At 40.8% G+C, this 22,819-nt stretch overlaps 1 protein-coding gene across 3 annotated transcripts in view; it reads left to right on the top strand.

Annotated features, from left to right (window-relative positions):
* ANK3 (ankyrin 3) overlaps nucleotides 1-22,819 on the top strand; it is a 308,301-nt gene that overhangs the window by 233,202 nt on the left and 52,280 nt on the right. For all 3 annotated transcript variants that reach the window (XM_056494940.1, XM_056494941.1, XM_056494942.1), the window contains 5 exons: nucleotides 3,686-3,809; nucleotides 6,750-6,852; nucleotides 12,028-12,134; nucleotides 19,006-19,230; nucleotides 22,287-22,441. In XM_056494940.1, the coding sequence (XP_056350915.1) occupies nucleotides 3,686-3,809; nucleotides 6,750-6,852; nucleotides 12,028-12,134; nucleotides 19,006-19,230; nucleotides 22,287-22,441 (714 nt within the window). The remainder of the gene's footprint in view (nucleotides 1-3,685; nucleotides 3,810-6,749; nucleotides 6,853-12,027; nucleotides 12,135-19,005; nucleotides 19,231-22,286; nucleotides 22,442-22,819) is intronic.

Here is a 22,819-nt window from a genome sequence, read left to right on the forward strand (position 1 = left end):
TTTTTAAGCTCAGTTTTCAGAGTTTCTTTGGCTCCATGGAATTTCACATGTTCATAATGGTTTCAGTGGTTTGGTATTGGCTTTTCTCCATACTTTGTGAAACCAAAACCTTGGCTCCAACTTGAAACATCCTCCTTTTCCCTGTGGCTCTGTCTTCTGCCATCAAGACAGCTCTGGACAGGCTGTGATGAAGGAGTGGCAAAATCCTCAGGTATCTTTAGCAAAGCCAAGTGACAAATGCTCATCTGGATCCCAGCCTATGATTAAATTTTGTCTGGGACTTTTCCCAAGCCACATGATGCCTTCTCTCCTGCTGCCAGAGAGCCTGTATTTCTTACTGGCTTCTAAAAAGAACACCTACCCAGTGCTCCTGCAATTCCCAGCTGTATGAGACATGTTGGAGAACCAGAAAAACAGGGAAAACTTGGGATGAGAAAGGTGGTAAGAGGTAAGAAAAAGATTCTTGGGGAGAAAAGAGTAAAAACAGTAGAACCTTCTATCCCAGAAAATAAAACCAAACAAATTGCATGAGGGATATGCTAGAACATGTAATGGGTGTCAAAGTGAGCAGCAATGCCTGCTGCTCTCCAGGAGTCTAAAAATAGGGGGCATCAGTGAAACCAGCAAGAGGCAGATCCAGTTTGAAAGGGCTGCTCCTCCTGCAAGAGGTAGTTCACTTTTATAACTCCTTGTAAAGGTCCTTGGTGTGGGGAGCATAAGAAATTTACGCGAATTCAAAGTGTAACTGAAAAAAAATTAAAAGGAAAAAAAAAAACCTGTTCATGACTGTACAAACCTCTTTCAGGTTTAAAAAATATGTGTTAAAGTCAGTGCCAGCCAAAAAAAAATATCCTGGAGTACTTCTGCTGGTCCGTGTTCCCATACTCTCTTGTGAAATGTGGCTGCTGTTGGAGACAGGGCGCACTAAAACTGATGGACCCTTGCTTTGACTTACTGCCGCTGTTTTTCCCTGGACTTTGAGCTGTTTCCTCTACTTGTGATAGCTGTGTTTACCCACTGTTAGCAGGGACATCACCTTTCTTCAACATGTATCCTGTTAGGCAGGGAAGGATGGCAAAGGCAGCAAAGCAGTGAAGTACCGTTTGGTGTATTTACATTGGTGCCTCATTGTTGGGCATTTCTCTGTTGTTTCTGTTCAAGATGAGTTTTGTCTTCACTCTCTGCGAGACCCTCTCTGCAAGAATTCCGTGTGCTGTGAGCAAACACTGCTCACTATTACCTGAAGTGCAGAGGATTAGGCTGCAGCACCTAATTAAACAGAGTGGGATTGCTAAAACGTGCACCACCCATTTTGCTCCAGCCTCCCACGATCACAAAACAATGTCTGGAATTCTTTGAAATTACCACTCCTAGATGCAGCTTTTTCCTTGATGAGAGCATTTCATCAGAGTAATCCTGCCCCAGCTGGATTAGCTGCAGAGCAGGATAACATCTAACGCATTTTTACAGCTCGGCTGAAAGGGGGCTTTTTTGTCATTCTCCTTGCCTTTGACAAACGATGCTCTTAAAGAAAATGCCTCCTCTGGTCGTTACAGTGGCGCAGCGCTTGTCTTCAGGTATTGTTAGGGCAAAAGTTTCCAAGTTTGGCGGCCCAGTTCGTTGTTGCTGAAAGCTGCCCGATGTCTGGCCCTCCCCGGGCCGCTTGCTCGGCTCGCAGGTTTCGGTCCGTTTTCCGAACCGGGGCGGGCAGGGAGGCGGGGTGCGCTGGGCTGGGCTCCCCAGCCCCGGGGTGGTGCGGGGGAGGCACCGGCCCCGGCCGGGCAGGGGCGGAGGCAGCGCCTTCCCCGCGCTCCCTGCTCAGCCCCGGCATCGAGTTACAGAAAAACTACACCCTCGCAGCACCCCTATTTACATACAAATAACTGGAGTGCTTGCATTTATGTCACCATTCAAGAGGCTTGCCAAGGGAGGCTGTAATCCAATCAGCAGAAGCTTTAAAAGGATGTCTGCAGAGTGATTAAAAAGGGATTTTTATTTTTTTTTAATCTTACTATTTTTCGTTTTGTTTCATATTTGCAAAGAACTTTAATCTGAGTTGAGAGGACAAAGATGCACATGTCCTAAAATACATACGAAGAGATCAAGATGTTAAGAAGATCTCAGTTGTGTGGAAAGCGAATATGACCCACAGGGATTAGTTTGCTTGTGCTGGTTTGGAGATTAAGTCTAAATCACTGCTTAAGGACTAATAGGACTAATAGGAATTCTTGGAAACACCAGGGGAAAAAAAAAAAATCTTATAGACCAGGCTGGTGAAAATGGCTTTCCAAAACAGTAAGACTTTTTAAAGTTTCACTTGATGTATGATGTTTCTGTTTCGGGTTTTTGAATGCTTTCTGGTGTATTGTGAACATTTTAGCTTTTTAACTGCTGCTTAAAATACTGGTTGTTGCTGGGCTGGAGGAGAAAGTTGGTCTGTTTGTTTGCCGTTTGCAAAGCAGTAGCTGAAGGGGTATTTTTAGACTTGATTGTTAGTTTAAAACCAGAGCTCGCCTGTGGTTTCCTGAGTTTAGTGAATGGAAACTAGTCTAAAGTCCTTGAATAAAAGCGGGAAACGTGTGTCTGGGCTTGGGAGTCACTTACCTTCGGGAACGCGCTGTTGTTAAACTTCTCTGTTGTGCAATTTAAACTTAACACACCTAAAATGCGTTCACAACAAAGGAGGAGAGTGAATATCGGCAAGCCGTGAGTTTACAGAGAACGCTCTCTGCTCCGGCTGTTGAGGGAACGGGGCGGGGGTGGGGGGAAAACCAACAACCGCAAAAGGCATCTTTTGGACTTGCTCTGTCAATGCAGGAATGTAGGTTTGCATGATGTAATGGCATGCAAATGTTCCCCGCTGGGCAGCTGCTCCGTTAACCCTTCGTGGCGCCTGCCCGCCTCTCCCAACATCTAACTTTCCTTCCTGTTGGGGTTTTTTGGATAAAACAGCCGAGGATGGCCGCGCCCCACGTGTCGCGGCGGTGCCCGGCTCCCGGCTTTGTTCGGCGCCGCGGGGATGGGGCTGCGCCGACCCCGGCTTCGGGGAGCGCCTGCCTTCGGCAATAAACCCGCTGCGGGGAGCGCTTCATTAACAAAAACACTTTAGAAAATACCCCGTCTTACAGTCAGGCTTCCAAAAGGTACTGAGAAATACCCAAGGTGGAAGGCGGGCCTCTTCCTTCCCTCACCCCGATTCAAGCTTGCAGCACTTTTCAGGACTGGTGGGCAAACAGGCTGTCTCTCAAAGCCAGGGGTTGGGTTAGTTTTGTTGATTGGTTTGTTATTTTGTTTGGGTTTTTTTTTCCCTCACGCGGAATGATCCAACTTTGTCAGCTCGGGCTTTTTTCCATAAGGAAAGCAAAAGTGAGTGCAATGATGCAAAGTACAGAAGAACTCTTTAGCTTGCTGGAACGATTGGGCAAAAGTCATCCCTCGTATAACTTTATTGGGTTTACGTCAAGGTGGAATTTTGCTTCTTTCGTTTGTCCCCCAATAAAATTATTTTCTCAGGCACATTCAGAGGGTGGATAATTAACATACAACGTGGAAAGAGCCTTAGGGAAAGTGGGGGTGACGGGATTGATTCCTTATTGGCGAGCAGAGAAGGGCGTTATGACTTGCTAAGCACACAAACATCTGCCATACGTGTAGCTCTGATTCCAGCCTGCTTTTGTACCGGCAGGTGAGGATGCAATGACAGGCGATACAGACAAATACCTCGGACCCCAGGATCTGAAAGAGCTGGGAGATGATTCTCTGCCTGCTGAAGGGTACATGGGCTTCAGCCTGGGAGCCCGCTCCGCCAGGTACTGTATTTGCTGTTTCTTGTGTTCATGTGTCACCACAGGTACAAGTTTTTACAAACCAACCGTGCTCTTCCACGTAGTACTGGAGTCTGTTTTGAAGTGGAGGGGGTGTACTTCCTTTGAAGCATATGTTCATTGCAATTTTATTTCATTCTTTATTCATGTTGGCTTCTTATGGCAATGATACAGAAAACTTAACTATTCACTTTTTCTGGTCTCTGTTCATGCCCTGAACATCTCCAAGGTACCTCTTTGCTAGTGGTGTGCAGCTGATCTAGAAACTGGTCTAGAGCAGCCAGCAAAGCCAGGTTCCCTTTGGCTACTACTGGTCAGACTGATACTCACAGTAGAGAGCTCCTTAATTGGTGTGTTTTGCTGAAGAATATAAATACCAGAAAAACTGAATGACAAATCATTTTGCTATTTGGTGGTTTTGTTTCTTTAGAGGTGCTAGTGAGTAATCCAACCAAAGAAGACGACATTAAAAAAATTGCTCCTCCCCCACCTCCTCCCCAAAAAAAAAAAAAAAAAAGGCAAAAAAAAAAAAAGGCAGGTTTCCACTAAATTTGTTGCAGGATTTATTTTGACAGGGAATGGATTATGTGTTACGAAAACCAGGCCAAATTTCTATGAACCTTATAAAACGTAAAATTAATATGTTTTCTGACTAGTGTTAATTTCAACGTAGGTATTTCCAGATCAACATTTTAGATTTTGCTTTTGAATGTTGCTAAAGCCTTCAGTGTATGTTGCTCAAAACAGCTAAAGCTGTGTGAGCAGAGATTACTTCCATAGTTGTGGATTTGCAGTGTAGTTACTGACAGTTGAATTGTACTGAAGCTAATAATTAAACCTCATAAGCTGGAGCCCTGAGGGCTTTTTCCTATGCTGTAGTTTAAAGATCTGTTTTAAAAAGTGAGTTCATTGTCTAACAGCAAATGGCAACTCCCATAAGGTAAAGCTTAGATGTCTACCCTTCAGTCTTGTTTGTTATGGCTGCGTTAGAAATAGAAGCATGCAGTGGAAATTTGCTCTTTAGTAGTCCCCAGCCGTGTTGTGCTTGATTTACAATTTTTAGGGAAGTTAATAAGTATTTATGAGATAATACATTCATGAGAAATGCCAAAATGCTTTAAATAGTCCATTAGCCAGAAAATCTGCAAATTACATCTGAAGGGAGAATCTCGTGTCATAATAAACTGAATTAACAGAGTTGACATGCTGCTTTCAAATGCAGTGTGAGCAGGGTGATCACACAGCCCTGTCACTGTGATCAGGGCTGGAGCAGGGCAGTGGTGATGTAGAGGGAACATGCTCTGTGTGCAGAGCCCAGCACTGATTTACCTGACACCTTTCACTCCTTACATCTGTCTTCTTGCACAGGCTGCTCCCTGTGCAGGTGGGAGAGCAGATTCCACAGTCATGATCTGTTAGGGAGATCTGAAGTTCAACCCCATGTTACTTTTCTTTGAGAGAAATCTAATATTCCCATGCTTCTGGTTTAAGCAGTGCCATTACTATTTGTTGCTGCGTAGCTCATTTTTTGTGTTGCTCATGTTATGCTCAGAGGAGACAAACACAGTGTTTTTTTCTGTGAAGTATTTCATTTAGCAAAAAAAAAGTATTCTGTGGATGCATCTTACTGCTGATTCTGAGTGTAACATTAAGAAATGAACACATTAAATATATAAGCCATCCAGCCATAACATCTTGCTTTTCCTGTCTGATTCTTTGCTTTCTATTTCTCCTGTTTCTTTTCCAATGTAAATTGCTTTAGTCCAAAAGTCAGGTAAGACGGCATGGCATCGTGTTACATCTCTCTCATCTTTCTGCTGCTGCCATTGCTTATCTTCATTTTCTTCAGCATTGGAAAATGACATGCTTTTATTTTGGGGAGCAGGGGGTGGGTTCTGCCTTAGAGAATATCCCTCTGTTATAACAAATATAACTTAAATTCTTAATGCCCTTTATCATGTAAAGTCTGCTTAACATATGCCTATAGTGTGTAATTATGATCCCAGTTCTGCTTCCAGCACATGAAGGAACATGTGCTAAGGGATTAGAGAAATTCAATTAGCAACTACTAAATGCATGAAATGCGTAGAGTTTTGAGTGTGAAAAGTGTTGCTAGTTCAAAAGTGTAATATGTTGGTGGATGTTGCTTTGTATTAATTCACGTTTTTTAGTACTTTATTTCTTGTCACGTAGCAAGCATGTCTAGGCCTGCAGCATGTTTTTAGCACATACCATAATGTACCTTCCAGGGTTAAATGTAAAACACTCCTATGTTGGTTTAATTGCAACACATTAAGAGTGATCATAGTTATTTCTAAATAATTTAACATGCACAAAATAATTCCCAAAATGTCGGAATCTGTACTTAGTTGTCATTAAGCAAATTTATAATCCTTTCATTTCAAACTTATTATCCTTTCCTTTCTAACTATAGGGATAACTGTGGTGTTTGGAACAGTGTCAGAAGTGGTTCAGCCACAAAGAGAATGACATCACATAAAACTTGCTCTTAGTTAAACCTGCTTCAGCAACCTGAGCTGTGTGGGCAGGCATTGTGACCTACCCACAGCTCCCCTGGGACCTGCCCTCGTGGGTTGCCTTCAGGATTAGGGTTTGGAGATATTTATCAAAGTTCATCTAAATACTTGAATACACTTTTCTAGATTTATTCTAAAACCACAACATTACTGCCAAAGCAGTAAGCATCTGTTGAGATTTTGCTTATGCATATTGTAGGGAATGGAATATTTAATTCAAGTCAAATACTTTTCATTCTATTTTCCTCTTTCTACTTATTTCGCAGATTATGTATATTTTGCCATTTTATGCTATCCCTGGAAGTTGCATGTATTAATTTTTTTATTTTTATTTTCTGTTCATCTCATTGTCACCTGCACTTTCTATGATAAATGGTAAATACAACAGCCTCCGCTCCTTCAGTTCGGATAGGTCCTACACGCTGAACAGGAGCTCCTATGCCCGGGACAGCATGATGATTGAAGAGCTGCTGGTGCCAGCAAAGGATCAGGTATGTGCTGTGTCTCTGCCATTGGGTAGTTGTGCTTTGTATTTGCAGGGCATTGCAGCGTGGAGGCCTCAGCTGTGCTTCCAGAGGCTGTGGCTGCTCCCTTAGCTGGTGAAAAGGGGCAAAGAAAGGAGCTGTGAACAAGAGATGGTGGGGTTACCATTTTCTGGGTTTGATCCTGCAAGAGACAGGTGGTGGGGTTCCAAAGCAAAAGAGTCCTTAAGGGACCAGTTAGATCTCTGAGTGTGGGGTTGGTTATCAGCTGAGGTCACTGGGTGCTTCTGTGAGCCTCCTGTTACGTGTGTCTTTGGAGTGTTTTGATAAGCTGGGAGTTTTACACTGAGCAACCTTTGTACTGCATATACTGGGAATTACTTTGCCTGTTCTGTCCACATGGAGGGGACTCCAACAGCTGTCCTTGTTTTTTCACTCTTGGGAAGAATTTGACCTTATAAAGATTAAGCTATTGTAGATTCTTCAGTTTATATATCTTCCAAACACTTGTGCAATGACTAATTCAACAAAAGCAGCATCTTTTGACCTGATTATAGCGTGGGAAAGTCTTTCCAAAAGCTGGGCATGATTGAGTACTGTATGCTTTGTTTGTGAGCTCCTCAGCATTTTCCTTGGTAGACTTGTTTCAGATTTCCAAATCTAACTGAATTACTCAAGAGTTTCTTGATACACAGAAGTCAAAGCTGTTCTAGGAAGCTGGTTAAAAATTCACGTAAAAGTCCTTACTTGGAAAGGACTGTGGAGTGGAACTGTTGTTTATGTTCTGAAAGAGCATAAGGTGGATTGTAATGAAACAGATTTTCTGCTGCTGTTTTCACAGAGTATTCCTGCGTTGTGGGTTATTGATCTCAGAGGATAGTTTCATGAGGAAAAGGGTCCACAGAGCAGGACTTGTGCATTTTAAACGTTGATTGTATTAGTCTGTAAATTCTAGTGTGGTATAAGCTATCCAGTTTTACTACAGCTTTTACACACAGTTCTGGTAGCATTATGAGAATGGCGGAAATCGGATTCTGTTTTGCAGCAGAATGTTTATTATTAGATTGTTGCTTTTAAGTGAAATGCTATAAGCCTCCAATATCCTTAATTTGCAACAACCATCTAAGGAGAGTTTCCAAAGCTTGCATAACAATGATTTTGTAGTTTTGTTTGATTTGAAGTCATAAAACAAAATCTGCAACCCCCAACTGGCACTGGAGACAAGAAATTCCATGTCAGGGCTGAGCACCTAAAGCTGTTTTGATGCTTTCTTATACTAAGACTTCATTAAGCATTCTTGATACGATGGAAATTTCAGAGGAGAGGAAGACTTTTCAGCCTGAGAATATATTGCATTGTTTTATGATTCTGGCTATGTTCGTGATTCCCATTGAAGTAGATGGCATGGATTTAGCAGCTAGGGTGCATCTTATATCACATAACAAGACTTAAGACCAGGTCTGTGCTTAACAACTCTCAAAGAATGTGGTAGTGGGAAAAAGTGTCAGTGCTGTCTGGAGAGGTTAGTAAAACCATGATTCTGTGCAAAACAGACACGAAAGCAACAAACTATCTTCGTGAGAAAGGGAGACCAGTTAAAACTTTCTGCCATGGTTTCTCCAAACCTCCATGTTCTGATAAAAATATATCTGTCCTCTGGAATTTCTGTGGTTTTCTGCCCTGCCCAGCCCTAGCTTTTGGATGAAGCAGGAGAAGTGCATTTGAGAGATGGAGAATATCCCTACCTCTCTTTCTCATCCCTCTGTACATTAATGGGCTCCTAGATAATCTCTACTATGGCAGTAGAAAGGACAGGGGGAAAGCACCAATTTGTGTTCCACCAGCAAGATTCACTGGAATAAAGATCTTTGTGATTTGATATTCCAAAAGTCTGTCTGGGAACTGAGAGGAGTTAAGGCTGTTTTGGGAATCACACTGCTTTGAAAGAGAGTGATCCATTGCTGTCTGTATATGCCTTTTTCTCTCCTTTTGTACAGCTTAGACCTGTCTGGAGCTCATGGCAGCAGCAAAGTCAATTATTGGGAATTAATTTTATCATCAATTTGTTAAAAGAGTAAGGAGCATTTGCCAACCTCTTGGTCTGGTTAAGATAGAAGATCCCATAGCTGCCTCTCCCCAGGATCCCTGGTAGACTTGGAAGTCTGGAAAGAGTCAAATGAGGAAGATTTGAAATCATTCCTTATCAAACCTCACTGCCAGCATAAGACATGGAGTGTTAGAAAAGAGTTTCTAATAATTCTTTAGAAGTCACTGTATTCCTTATTGTTTGCATTTGGTGGTTTATTGCTGACACTGTTCACAGGGAAATCTGAATCCAGGCCACGCTGTACCTCATAACCTGGCTGGAGCAAAGTTAAGATTTCTGTGTCCTGGCGTGTTACCTTGGATGCAGCAACTCAGACCAAATCCAAATGACTTCTCCATGGAATAGTTTACATAAACCTCTGAATTGAATCAGCCAAAGGGAGGATGACTCGGGCTGTCCATTAAATAGTAGCTTGCTGAATCACTTCAGTCTGGATAAATTCATCTGGGAGGAGGCATAATTTTTTCTGTTTGCTGAACTCTGATATTGCACAGCCTGGATATTCAGTTATGCAACCAGCAGGATCTTTGCCAGCAGAATCCTCAGTATTTTTATATACACATTTACATTTGAGGCTGCCACACCCTTTAGCAATGCATATTTAATCTCCCTCAGTCCGGGGAGGGGACGCTGGGACCTGACCAAACACAGAATGGATCCTGTGATTTGATGGCACTGACAATGTACTGACTTCTGGACTGCTTATATTGCAATTTACACAGGATTTTTTTTTTTTTTTTTTCTTGCCTGCATAGAAAATCTACCACCTCAGCCTGGAAAAATGAGATTCACAGATGTGTGCTGTATCCAGCTATCAGCTTTTGCTACTCTGTTTCTCCACCAAAATTATTAGCTGCAGAATTTGGGCTTGTGCTTGCTTTAAATATCTCCAAAAGTTTTTGATTGCACTTGGTCAGAAAGGAATGATTCTAAAAAACCCAGTCACTGGTGTACAGACCATGTGTCAGGACAAGGAGCTGGACTGAGGATCCCCACCTCTGTTTGTAGGCAAACCTAGGGCACATCCATGGGTGTGGGAGCGCCTCTGTCTAGCACAGATCCTTTTGGAGTGATGGCATTTCCTTGGAATTTATATGGCTCTGTGTTTAGCTTTCTATATCCCACTGCTAAGGGAACATAAGCATTTTTCATGTGCTGCAGGAAACCTGACCCCACATTTATTTGTTGATGTGTGTCCTGGTGCATGCCTGGGCCGCCGTGCAGCTTAGCAGGCCTTTCAAGGACAAACACCAAATGGTGTTACTCCTTTGGGCCCATTTCTTATGTTTCTTTGCTTTGTCCTATTTTTGATGGTAAAGTTTATCACTGAGCAAAATAATAAGTTTATTTTTGTTTGTCTAAATTTTTAAAATGCCTGAGACAAGCAGTCTGAATCCCTAGTATCTTATTGGAAAGACTGAGAAAACTGTCTTCATTAAACTAAATTACAACGCATATTTCAAATGGTGCTAACTAAGTCTACTTCAGTTGCTTGAGTGTCATTGTTTTGACAGCATTCATTTTATCTTTTATGTCTGATGGTGTATTTTGCTGTTTAGCATATGCAAGTTTGCCCTCTATTGTTGTTGTCTGTGCTTGAACCATCAGGCCTCAAGTACATCTGTTACAGCACAAAGTTTAACAAAATATCCCTAATAGAAGTGTTGAGCTAGGGAAAGGAGGAGGCATCGAGCCAGGAGTGATAGAGCAAAGCTGCACTCTGCAGGGATTTCTGTCAATGGGCAGTAAATTGCAGTGTCTATAGTTTTTGGAAGGAAACCTGGAATCCTCATTTCCAATTAAAGAAGTGCCTAAAGTGCGCTGTTTTTTTGGAAACAGCAGAGAGATGGAAGTGCTGCATGTTCCAGCCAGCAGCACAACAGCTATCTGCCTGCTTATTTTGAGGAAGCTTCTCAAGAGAAGTATTTTTGTGTGTTTATGACTGAATTTTCCAGATTTACTTCTAATGCTGATATTTCTATTCAAAATAATTCATTTGCACTATCAGTATGTGTCAATATATAAAAAAACTTAGGTGGAAATAATGAGATTTTAGAAGTGTGTGCTTGGCTCTGGTTTGACTTGAACCCACTGAATTTGATCTGAAAACAGCCCATGAGGTTTCAGTCCAAACAAACTGCTCTTTCTAGCTGCATTTGCCTCTAAGCAGCAAACAACCTACTTACAGGAAACACTGACATTTTTAACACCATCTTGGACAAAGATTGTGTGTGTTGCTTCTTGACTTACTTGTATTGATGTAACTTATGATGGTGCTTCTTAAACTGGGGAGACACTTTCATGTCACCCTGGAAATACGGGAAAACAGTATTTGAAGTTTAGTTGGTTTAATTTCCTAAGACAAGAGAAACAAAGGAAAACAAGTATTTTGCTGGAATAACTTTGCTGTCCAATAAGAGGATTTATAGTGTGAGGGATGTTGTGGGGCACAGGATGCATGAGTGTCCATGTGCGTGGGCAGAAGGAGAAACAAATCACACTTCAGTATCTGTCCAAGGGGGGGAGTTAATTATAGCCTCACAGGGTTAAAGCTATTTCTGTCCAGATGAGTAGGGGCAGTGGCACTCCACAAAACAGTACCCATGTTGGTTGTGTATAAAGACAAACCAACCCCCTCCTGCATTCACAGCCTCAGTGAAACTCCCAGAGAAGTTATTCCCAGGTTCTGCTTGAATAAGGATCTATCCAATGGCATCCTCTGAGGGGTGGTGTTACACTGCCTGTCTATATCGTGTATGACTGCAGTACAAATGGTAATTTTTTTTTTCAATCTTTTTAACCTGGTGCATTAAAGTAAGTAAAGACTGGGGAGAGATATTCTTGAAACTGAAGGAAGTGCTAACAGTGAGCAAAAAAAGTGTTTGAAGAGATAAGAGTTTGTGTGTGTAGTTCATGTTTCTGTTACAGGATTTCCAGTAATTTAACCCTGGAGGTATCACCACTGTTAAGTGGAAAGAATCAGATTTAAATTTAATATAATTATGTTAGCAAACATGTATTTAAGACGTGTTTCTAATGTTAATTTTAAATTTCAATTTATCTGTTTTATTTTGAAGCACCTGACGTTTCAAAGGGAGTTTGATTCTGATTCTCTCAGGCACTATAGCTGGGCTGCAGACACCTTGGACAATGTTAACCTTGTTTCGAGTCCCATCCATTCCGGGTAGGTCACTTAACAGTTTTCCTTTATCTTTAGATGTGGAACTGTATTGTTAGCTGCAGAATACAGCCTGCTGTAATGGCTGATAACATGTCTGTTCCTGCTCCACTTGAAGCCAGTGGCAAAATTCACACTGACTTCAAGGAGGGTGCTTAATAACAAGAGTCAGTCTAAATTCTTGCATATCAAACCAAAAACGTGCTTCTACACTTAACTTTCTGAATGCCTAAACACAGTAATCCTGCCAGCTGCTCTTTAAGAGTCCTGTTTTGCTTTTTCTGTTGTTTATGCTTTGCTTTAAGTGTCATAAATTATTTTGTTTGCATTGTATTAAATTATTTGGAATATGAAATCAGAGATAGAATGTTATGCTTTCTGTTCTTTCATAGAGGGAAAATGGAGGGTTTTAATTTGGTCTCTTATTTTATTTATACTTGTAGCTCCTGCCTAGTCTCCAATATCTCTAGTTTGATTTTAGTGGTGCTATTTGTTTACTTATGAGTCATCACTGCAATTTAGGTGCTTCTTGACAGTGCCACACACACTTGATTTAAATGCAGTAGTAGTGATGTCTGAATGCATATTGTAAAAATTTGCAAATGAATGTGTAAGTAATCTCTGCATATTATTAGATTGTCTAGTGTAAATATTTGTTGTTTAGTTTTTGAAATCAGAACATAAAATCTCATATCCTTTTTAATTGGCTTCCCCACTTTGTGACTAATTACATTCTTACATAAAAATGAGTGTGGCACATATTAAAATATTCCATTTCCAATACAGCAAGCCCCACAAATCTAAAGCTACAGTCCCACAATGCACGCACATCTGCACCTGCTGAACAGATCTATACAACAGTGAATTTTTAGGTTCCAAGCTGATAAAACACTGCACATGGTCAGTGCTAGCATTAAAATGTCAAGAATTGCAGTATGAAAAGCTGAAGACTGTTGCTTATCATGGAATGGTGCATTGGCAAAGGACCTCAGAGAGCTGGTAGCCCAACCCTTTTTTTTTACTGTAGGTTAAAATGTAGCCAAGCCATTCCTGAAATATCTTTAATGTCCTAATAATCGCTAAAAATAAGCGATTCTATAGCCTCCCAGCCTCAGGAGTCCACTATCTTTTATTATTTCTTCCCCTAATAATCAGCTTAACATTTCATTGCTGCAGACTATGCCTATTTCTTACCCATAGTGGATATCCATTGTCATATCCATAGTGGACATGGAGAACAATATCTTCTGGTCTCTTAACAATTGTTTTCTGTGTCAGAAAACATGTAATCCTGTCTTTTAGACTAAAGCGTCCCAGACTCTCCTAGGTGGTGCTTTCCCCATTTCAGCACATTCCTGCTGCTCTGCCCCAGCTCTCCCCCCTTTGATGGGAGCTTGTTTGTAAGCCAGGATTGCCATCTCTTTGTCTGACACATAGCACACTTAAGCAATCCCACAATGAGAGTTATCCTTTCGGTAATTTCAGTTTCTGATGGTGAATGTTTGTGGTCTGCTAGAATTTCTTGGCTCTCTTTTGAAATCCTGAAGTTTGGTTAATTTTTGCTGGTGTTTATGTAAGTGTTTGGTTTCTCCCCTCTGTTTTCATTCATCTCTATGATATTTCAGTTTGTTAGTTCCAGCCCCTTTTTCAAATTTTTAGCAAGACAGCTTTTAATTCAGATCCTATTTTCCAAAGACTTTTCAGACTTTTTTTCTGTGTTGAAATCTTAAAGATATTTAGCCTAGTACCTGTGCCAGGACAGCACAGTGAAATATGCCCTTGAAGTTCCCTTCCAGTGTAACAGGAAGGCATTGATGGTATCTCTTTTGAGGTAACTTCTCAGATGATCTTGCACTTACCTGTTCTGTGCCTCCATTGCTTGCTGAGGTACCAAGGCAGTACTAACACACATCAAAGAAGGAATTTAAATTAATTTGGCATGAATTGCTCTTGCCACTTATATTTTTGGTTTGTTTTTATTTCAAGACTGGGGGTAGACAAGGTGGAGTATCTTGATTAATTACCTTAATCCTTTAGACCCTTATAGAATGATTATTAAATAATTTATTCCTGAATATTTCCTGGTAATTTGGGTTAGACTGATTGGTCTAAAATTTTCTGGTTTCTTTTCATCCTGATGGAAGATAGGTCTGATGTTTTCATCGTGCCAGTCCTCTGGGACAATACTTGTCTGCCCTTAGGTCTTCAGAATGTTCACCAGTGATTCCACCCTCCAAAATATATATTCTGTAGACATGAGAGCTTTCATATAAGATCTTCTCCCTTGGTGCATGGCCCCTCTCCAATGCAGGGGTAGTCTAAGCTGCTTCCCAGAGGGGAGCAAACTGGGGCTATGTGGCAGGGAGAGGACAGATATCCTCCAATCAGGTATAGCTCTCAAAATGGGCATAAACCAAAATATTCTCCAAACATGTAGGGCTTTTCTGACCCATTCCATTTCTTATTTGACACAGAAAGTCCATCAGAAATTATACTCTGAGGATTCAGTTAATTTGTCAGGAAAAAAAAAAAAGGTCTCACTTGTTGTTTATTTACTTTTCAGTTGTGGCCCCATATTATAATATGATCCCGTTTGATTTTCCTGGTTATCTTCACCTAGAGGCAATCAACAGATGTTCCCTTCTCATCTTCCAGTACCTCAGCAAGTCTGATATGTAGAGGGTCATGAATTTTCACGTGTCTTCTGCCAGTCTTTTCCTAAACAGCAAATCCTTTGCTGCTTGTTTGGGGTGCTTCATCCCTGTCTTTGTCCCCAGTTCTGCCTGTGGCCAGGGGCAGGGGCTGTCAGCCCTCGTGATGTGGTGGCCCTGTGGCCAGGCTCTGATCCCACCACTCCTTGCTGTGCCAGGAGCACCACTGCTGCCTTGGGTCACTCTTTCCCCCATTTGCCCCTTGTTAGAAGAAAGCATCTGTGTTTGTTCTTATTTCTTAACCCAGGCAGAAGGGGAATTTTGGGAGCAGGATGTGGAGATCCAGCAATGTATCAGTGAAAGGAGAAGAAAGTAGAAATTGTTGGCAGTGATTTCAGCTCTTCTGGTTTTTCCTTTTTTCAAGCCAAGAGAATGTTTTATGTTTTTCTTCTTGAGCTCAGATAAGTTGTTTTGCCAGCATATATTTTGAACAGGGTCCATTGTAAGCAGTACATTGAAATGCATCATGAATCTTGAGGCCTCTGGAAGGGTAGAGACCCTCACCAAAATGACCTTCAGCTGTCAGATGTGAGCTTACTCCTGCAGCTTTCCCAGAGTAAAATGTTGGTGTTCTCTTAGTGTTGCCTTTAACTCCTTAATTTTCTTAGCTGAAAGGAAGAAATGAGTGTGCCACACTGCCTTCCAGTATTGAAAACCCTGAAATACTGTATCCTGTCTTGCAAAGTGGAATAAATCAGATTCATTATAGTTTACTGTATTTTAAATTATATTATCTATATGTAATTTAAATTATATTAACAATGTATAGTTTACTTCAACCTGCTGTACACACAGAATTAATTTTTGACAGCAGTGTAATGGATGGCATGGACTGATACTCCTTTCAAGCATCCTGCCACACATATGTCTATACGTAATGCTTTGGAAAATAAATTGCTTTAGCAAAGTGCAAGAACTGGTTTTCTATGGCACACAGGAGCACGTTTTTGGAATTCAATGAAGAAGTTGTGTTGTAATAAATTTTCTGCTGACTAAGTAAGCAGCAAATTTTCTCCTTGTACTTCTGCAGTTTCCAGAGAACTTAGAGAGTTGTCCTGACTAATTAAATGAACCCTCCCTTTCAGATTTTTTCCATGTGTAGCATATTTTGTATTACATATGTCACAATATGTGAAGCAAAAGCCAAATAATTTCTAAAGCTGGCCTTCAAACATGTTGCTTTTATTATTTTTCTGATTGTTACTTTTTCTTTGCACTTATTATTGATATTTTCTGTTGCTTGCCTCTAATTATCTTACATTAATTTTCCCATTTGCTTTCTAAATTATTTTGCAGCTATTCCTCTCCACTCCCTCAGTATGATTCAAGGTGATAACTCTGTGCTTTCTGTGAATCCTCATTTTATTTTGTTTTTCTAAACTTTTTTTCCCACAGAGTGTGTGTAGATGTTTGTAGTGCATCCAACCACATCCTCATCCCTTCCATGTATTCAAGTAGAAATGCTCGTTAGCCTTTAGCATTGTGTTTTAGAGGTCATACTGTAGTTTCCATTATTAGTGCAACATTAATTTAGGTAAGCATCAGCTACTAATGTTTTTAGATAGAAAGTGCATGAAATACTGCTTGGAATTGTTGTTATTGTTTTAAACGGTAAGTTACTAATTGGAAATAAACAAGGAAATCATTCATTAATAAGCTGCTGACAATGATTGCCCTTCTCTGGGAGCAATATGCACAAGGGCTGGTCTGCTGCAGGTTTTGTCTGCACTGGAGGCTGCAGTGTGGTGCAGACACCAAAGCTGGAAGGGGCTGGCTCCTGCTTTGGGGCACAGGCTCATGTCCAGTGTTATTTATCCTTGCTCTGAGCAGTGTGCAGTAGCAGTGCTAAGCTCCCGGTTGCCAAGGCTGGACTGACCTTAAAATCTACAGCCTAAACATCCTGGCTAACTCAGGGACTGATTTTTGTAGGTACTTAGTTTTAACTTCTACTGATTTTTTTTTTATTTTTTTTTTTTAATTACGTGTTTGAGACAGTAGATTTAGGTGCCTAGAGATTTTTGGCAATTCACTCTTACAGACTACTAATAGTATGGGTACATTTAAATAGTTTGGGTACAGAAGACAGCTTTGAGTGTAAGTTTTGGCACTTTTGCACAAGATGAGAGCCTCCTTTTCATTATTAACCCTGAGGTGGCTTAGCAAGCCAGTAACCATATACATGATAGGCAGCTCTCCAAAACATTGCTTTGTGCTGAGCCATCAGACCAAGCCTAGCCTTGTCAAGCTCCCCAGGAGGCTCCTCCATGGTGCACTGACCAGCTGTGCCTCCCTGGAGCTGCAGCTTCAGCCCAGGGAATGCTCCAGCCAGGCATCCCTCCACCCTACAAACTTCCAGTCTGAGATGGCACCAACTCCTCTGCAGACAGAAACCATGCACATTTTTAAAAAGCCAGCTAAGCGTCCATGAATACTAAGATTATAATCACCTATGGAGCGTATAATTTAAAGATTGAGTATACTGATTTTGACACAGGTCTGATATTTATGGAAAGTGTTTGGTTAGCCAAGATCCTGTCTCACTGAAACAATTCCTCTTGTGAGGAGCTGGGATACCCTAGTGGCAATGTTTGGATTTATTGGAGTGTACAGTGCATTTAGCTAGAAGAGAAACACAGAATGTGAATACAGTTTTTCTGTATGAAAACTACTGTGAAATATCTTGCCTCAGTATTGTAAAGTATCTGGCGCATGAGAAATTATAAATTTGGGCCAGGGTCATCTCAGAGAGCAGTTTTACCTATCCATCTTTGCTGATGGATTTTAATTTGAAGAAAGGCAATGTAGCAACTCCTTAATCTGGAATTCCGCTGGACATTTCTATTGCACTTCCTATATTTATAGTTTGTGTCCCTACTCACTTCTCTCTTGCAGACCACTAAATATCAAATGTTGGTTTCTTTCCTGCTTTTGTGCAGGTTTTTCCCACCCATGGTGGCCAGATTTCTGAATATAGCTTATTTGCAGCCCTGGCTGGTGCCTGTCAGCTGCTGCTGTTGATATCCTGCTGGTCTCAAATGGAACTGTGTTGCACAAATTCCCAGTCACACTTCAGAGCACCTGGGGGCTTTTTTTCAAGAACCATCACAATCCCCTGGATTATTGGCTGACGCCCTAGTTCACTTTACTGTCGGGAACCAGGAAATTGAATGGATTCACCTGTTAGTCATATGAAGGTTTAGTTCTTAAAAGCTGGAAGTTTTGGCAACAGCCTTGAAAATAGTGAAGCCACATGACAGATGTGTCAGCTGTGTCAGTGTCTATCATACAGAAGGAGCAAAGAAAATCTGTACTGGCTTCAAGGCTGAGCTTGTGACTTGTGTCCCTCTTGATACCAGCCTGTTATTGCATCTTCTACCTGAAACTATTGTAATATTAATTGTTAATTTTAATTATTCCCTTGTAAATAGAAAGAATTTCATTAAAAAATACACCACTGATCATTTACAATTATAATTTCTTACCCCCTTATTAAAAAATGGAAAATTATGCATTGGAATGACACAAGTGAAATTTTTCTTTAATGTCTTTTTTTTTTTTTTTTTTTTTTTTTGCTAATGAATCTAATCTTCAAAGAGAAGTACTGTCATGATTTCCTTCAGGGAACCAAGAGCCTAAAGGAAGTTATGTACTTGGTAGTCATCACTTGTCTTCAGTGGAAGCCCTTAGTAGCCTGGACTGACTGTCACCCATGGTGCTGGCACTTGCTCTGGCAGCCATCAGGAGTATTTGCAAATAAGACAGTGGGAAGGTTTTAAAGACTGAGGTTCCTAAAATAACAAGCATTTTTGATTCTCATTTTTCTACACTGTCTGGTTGCTAATTACTCTCATTTGTGCAGAGCTAATAGCAACAAAGAGATGTTTTAAAATTCTAACAAACCACTGCTAATACAATACTTGTATACCCTTCTAATCCAAATTGCTCAGTAGAACATGGTCATTTCACCATGATGTTGCTAGAGCTTTAGCAATTCCTACTTTTGATAACCAGTAGTTAACATGCAAGTACAAGTTTTAAAAGGATCTTCATGTTCTTTTTAGTTTAGCTGGGATCGGGATGACTTTTCTTATGTTTTGAAGTTTGTGTCTGCTGAATTTTGCTTGTTTCGTGATGACTTTCATTGATGCATTTTCTTTTCTGTGCAGTTTCCTGGTTAGTTTTATGGTGGATGCACGGGGGGGTTCGATGAGGGGCAGTCGGCACCATGGCATGAGGATAATCATCCCGCCACGGAAGTGCACGGCGCCCACCCGCATCACCTGCCGCCTGGTAAAGAGGCACAAGCTGGCCAGCCCACCACCCATGGTTGAAGGAGAAGGATTGGCAAGTCGACTTGTAGAAATGGGGCCAGCAGGGGCACAGTTTTTAGGGTGAGTTGTGCTGAGAGTTTGGTTGTTTATGCTCATGTCGCACCTTTCATTCCCTTTATGCTGTGGATCTCTAAGTAGTTAAACATTGACTATACTTCATCTGAGCACGTAACAGAAGCTACTTAACTTAAAACGTTAAAAAATGCCAATCTGCATTCCTTCTGGAAAGAACCCTTGCATTTTAAGGAGAGTTTTGCCTCTTTGATGAGATGAAGGTAAGGAAAGCCATGGGAAGGCCAGGTCCCACCCCCATCTAATCATGCAACCTTGCCTCAGAAGTCAGGAGGAGTCACACACTAAAAGCCCAGAGCAGGTTTTGACCCTCTTGCTTGTAGAGTATTTAGAGAAACAGCACTACTACAAAGAATTGTCCTACAGACACCCACAGGGACTCAGATACTGAGCTCTGTTCCCAACGTGCACGGCTCCCTCTGGAGTTGCTGGGAGCTGCTTGTCACCATCTTGGAGACAAAACCACTTGGAGTGACGGTGGAGCACCTACTGTAGAGTGGTGGTACAAGTTGTACTAGTGCTAGGAACTGACTATTTTTAAAGCTTAAAATAGGGGAAACAATCCACTATGATGTGGCCTTTTTTCCCTAATTATAAATTTTGTTCATTACCGTGAGTGGCACCCTGGTGTAAACTGCTGATTCTGTTGGGAATGACAGCTTGTTCCTAATTTCCCCTTCTCGTTTCTCTTCCTGCTGCATGGATGTTATTCAGTAAACTGCACCTTCCTAAAAGTCCTCCCCCTCTAAATGAGGGTGAGAGCATGGTTAGCCGAATCCTGCAGCTTGGTCCACAAGGAACAAAATTTATTGGGTAGGATATGTACGGAAAAGATACAGAATGTCTACAGTTTTTCTTTTGTTTCCAATTTTTTGTTATTCCCATTATTTTTTTTAAGTTTCCTAAAACTTTCAGTTGATTTATGTCACTGAAAGAAAATCATAGTGGCTTGATTTAATATAGCTCTGCTACTACCCTGTGCTTATAGGCATGTAAAATTCACTGCCAGCATTCTGCTTTCATAACTTCTGTGCTTTTGTAATTTTTTAAATTTGAAGTGTTTCTACTGCATTAAATACATTTTAATACACAGTGGCAGTCCTTTAAGTTCAACCCTGTGGTAGAGAAGGTATTTACAGGCCTCAGGTGAGACTCTTTTGGGAAGAGCATTTGTAAAATGTGATCACATAAAGTCCATTATTTATGAAAGATTATTCTGAAAAAAATGTTATCAAGTGAATGAATTGATTCAGCAAGATTGGAGAAATACTAATCTTTTCAACCTGCAAGGGGCATCTTGTTAAAATAAATTTACAAAGCCAAGTATGCTACCCAAAGGGACTGCAGAGTATAGTCTAAACATGTTTCCGTATGTTTTTGACTGTTGTTTTCAAACCGTATTGTGAAATTTATTGCGTTAGGTTTTCAAAATATTGGTGAGTGTTTGGTGTTCCAAACCTGTTCAATACCTTCTCACTGAGTATTCTCGTTAAATGTCATGCACAAAATTGTGTAGTTTCTAAATATTTACAGAGACAGTATCTGAAATATTAGCCTGCAAAGATTGTACTACAGTGTTAGTTTTCAGCTTGTGCTCTTTTTGAGCTAGAGTGTAAATATCTTAAGCAATGTAATTGAATTTTTTATATTTTCTTGCTGTGCACAATGGGAGAGAGCAGCTACATTCCTGGTTTTTTGTTAAAGGACTTGTGACTTGAAAAATAGACTGGGTGTTCCTAAAAGCATCTAAAATATATATTAATTAAACTCTTTTTATCATTTTTATGGGGAAAAAAAGACTAACTCTTCTCCCTGGGAATTTAATGTTCAAGCTGGGCTTCAAGCTAGTTTGTTCTTCCCCATGATGGCTGTTGTGATTTCATGCTCAAGTGATGGATTGGTTAATGCACCCAACACCTGGCAGATGTACAGAACCACAGAAATGCTGCACACTTCTCCCATCATGTGACGCTGCTTTTAACCAAGTTGTTACAAAGCAGTTAAGCCCCTTTACAACCTCTGTAGGAAAATAATGATACTGTCTATTTAAATGTCTTAAAGCTGCATAATCCATAAATGTTCACTTACTGTGTGATTTCAGTCGGTTTGTCTTAGCATACTTTAAAATGCATATCCTGCCTGTGAAGTGTTTGGCAACAGTGTCTGTTTTGTTGAGGAATGGCACATGAAGTGAATGGTGGTTTCTGTCAGTTGTTCATACAAACTGTTTGGTAATGCACTTGCAGTCCTCTGTTGAAGGTACATTGTCTGGTGACACAGGTGTATTATTAACCACCTTCTCATTCCCTTTGCTTCCCCTTGAAATGTTTGACAGTAACTAATATAAATGTGGTCATGATGTTGTTCAGCCCAGAGAAATCCATTCTGAAAGGATCTAACAATTCCCCAGTGATGTTTGCCGTGCAGAGGTTGCAGCTATGATGCTGAGCATGGGAACCAGAAAGTGGAGCTAAAGAAAAACAGTCTCTTATTTCACAGGAGCTGCATCAACAGAGAGCCAGGGAAAACTTTGAAAACTTTGGGACTTAGTTTGAAGTTCAAAATCTACATAAATGCATGGTTCGTGTTACAGTCAGTGGCTGTTGCATGCACTGGGATAGCCAGACTGCTTCTGAACTGACTTTGTGCCTTCAAACTCTCTGAGCCAAATCTGAACTTTGACTACGCTAATGCCAGTTAAAAGTCAGCAGTGCCATGTGGGCTGGAGGCAGGTTGGATCACCTACACCCTGGGATAAATGAGCAAGGAGAACTCTCCTTATTAAAAGTTGTCACTATTCTTTTCATGGAGGAATATATTTCAAGAGATTTGCACTAAGAACAAGCTATATATTAATATTTTCAATTTATCCATTAATATAGTTTAAATGATAAAGGATTGTGCAGCTTTGGCAATTTTTAAAACATATTTACTGTAACTGTGTTAACTATTTAAAATGATTGTAGTTTTCTTAAGGACCCATAGGAAATTAAGGGCGGTGAGGAAACATAGGGTTAAAAATGACATGATTCCTTTTTCTCTAGCCCTGTCATAGTGGAAATCCCGCATTTTGGATCAATGCGAGGCAAGGAAAGAGAACTGATCGTGCTCCGAAGTGAGAATGGTGAAACATGGAAAGAGCACCAGTATGACAGCAAACACGAAGACTTAACTGAAATACTGAATGGCATGGACGAAGGTAAATATTTTCTCAAAGCTTTAGCTAGCCTTGCCTTTGTGAAGGCTTGCTAACATGGGCTGACTAAAGCAAACTCAAATAAAACAGTGCAGGGGATGGCTGACTTCAGGGAATACAGTGTGTGTTCCATTTTAAACTGATGGAAAGAGTGTAAGGAAAAATTGTTCTCTAATGGCCTGGAGACATCCTGAAACGAGTGGTGAATTTTGGTCTGAAGTCTTGCCAAGTTTAAGCAGAGTTTGCACAGTTGCTTTCCAGCATGAATTTGAGAATAGCTCCCAGCTGGAGGTACAGGTGTCTCTGCTGCTCAGGCAGGGCCATGGTAAGGTCATTCCAAGCCAACGATGAAGTGTAAATATCAGCTGTATGGGGCCTTCC

The sequence above is a fragment of the Oenanthe melanoleuca genome, chromosome 6 (assembly GCF_029582105.1).
Source record: "Oenanthe melanoleuca isolate GR-GAL-2019-014 chromosome 6, OMel1.0, whole genome shotgun sequence".
Classification (NCBI taxonomy): domain Eukaryota; kingdom Metazoa; phylum Chordata; class Aves; order Passeriformes; family Muscicapidae; genus Oenanthe; species Oenanthe melanoleuca.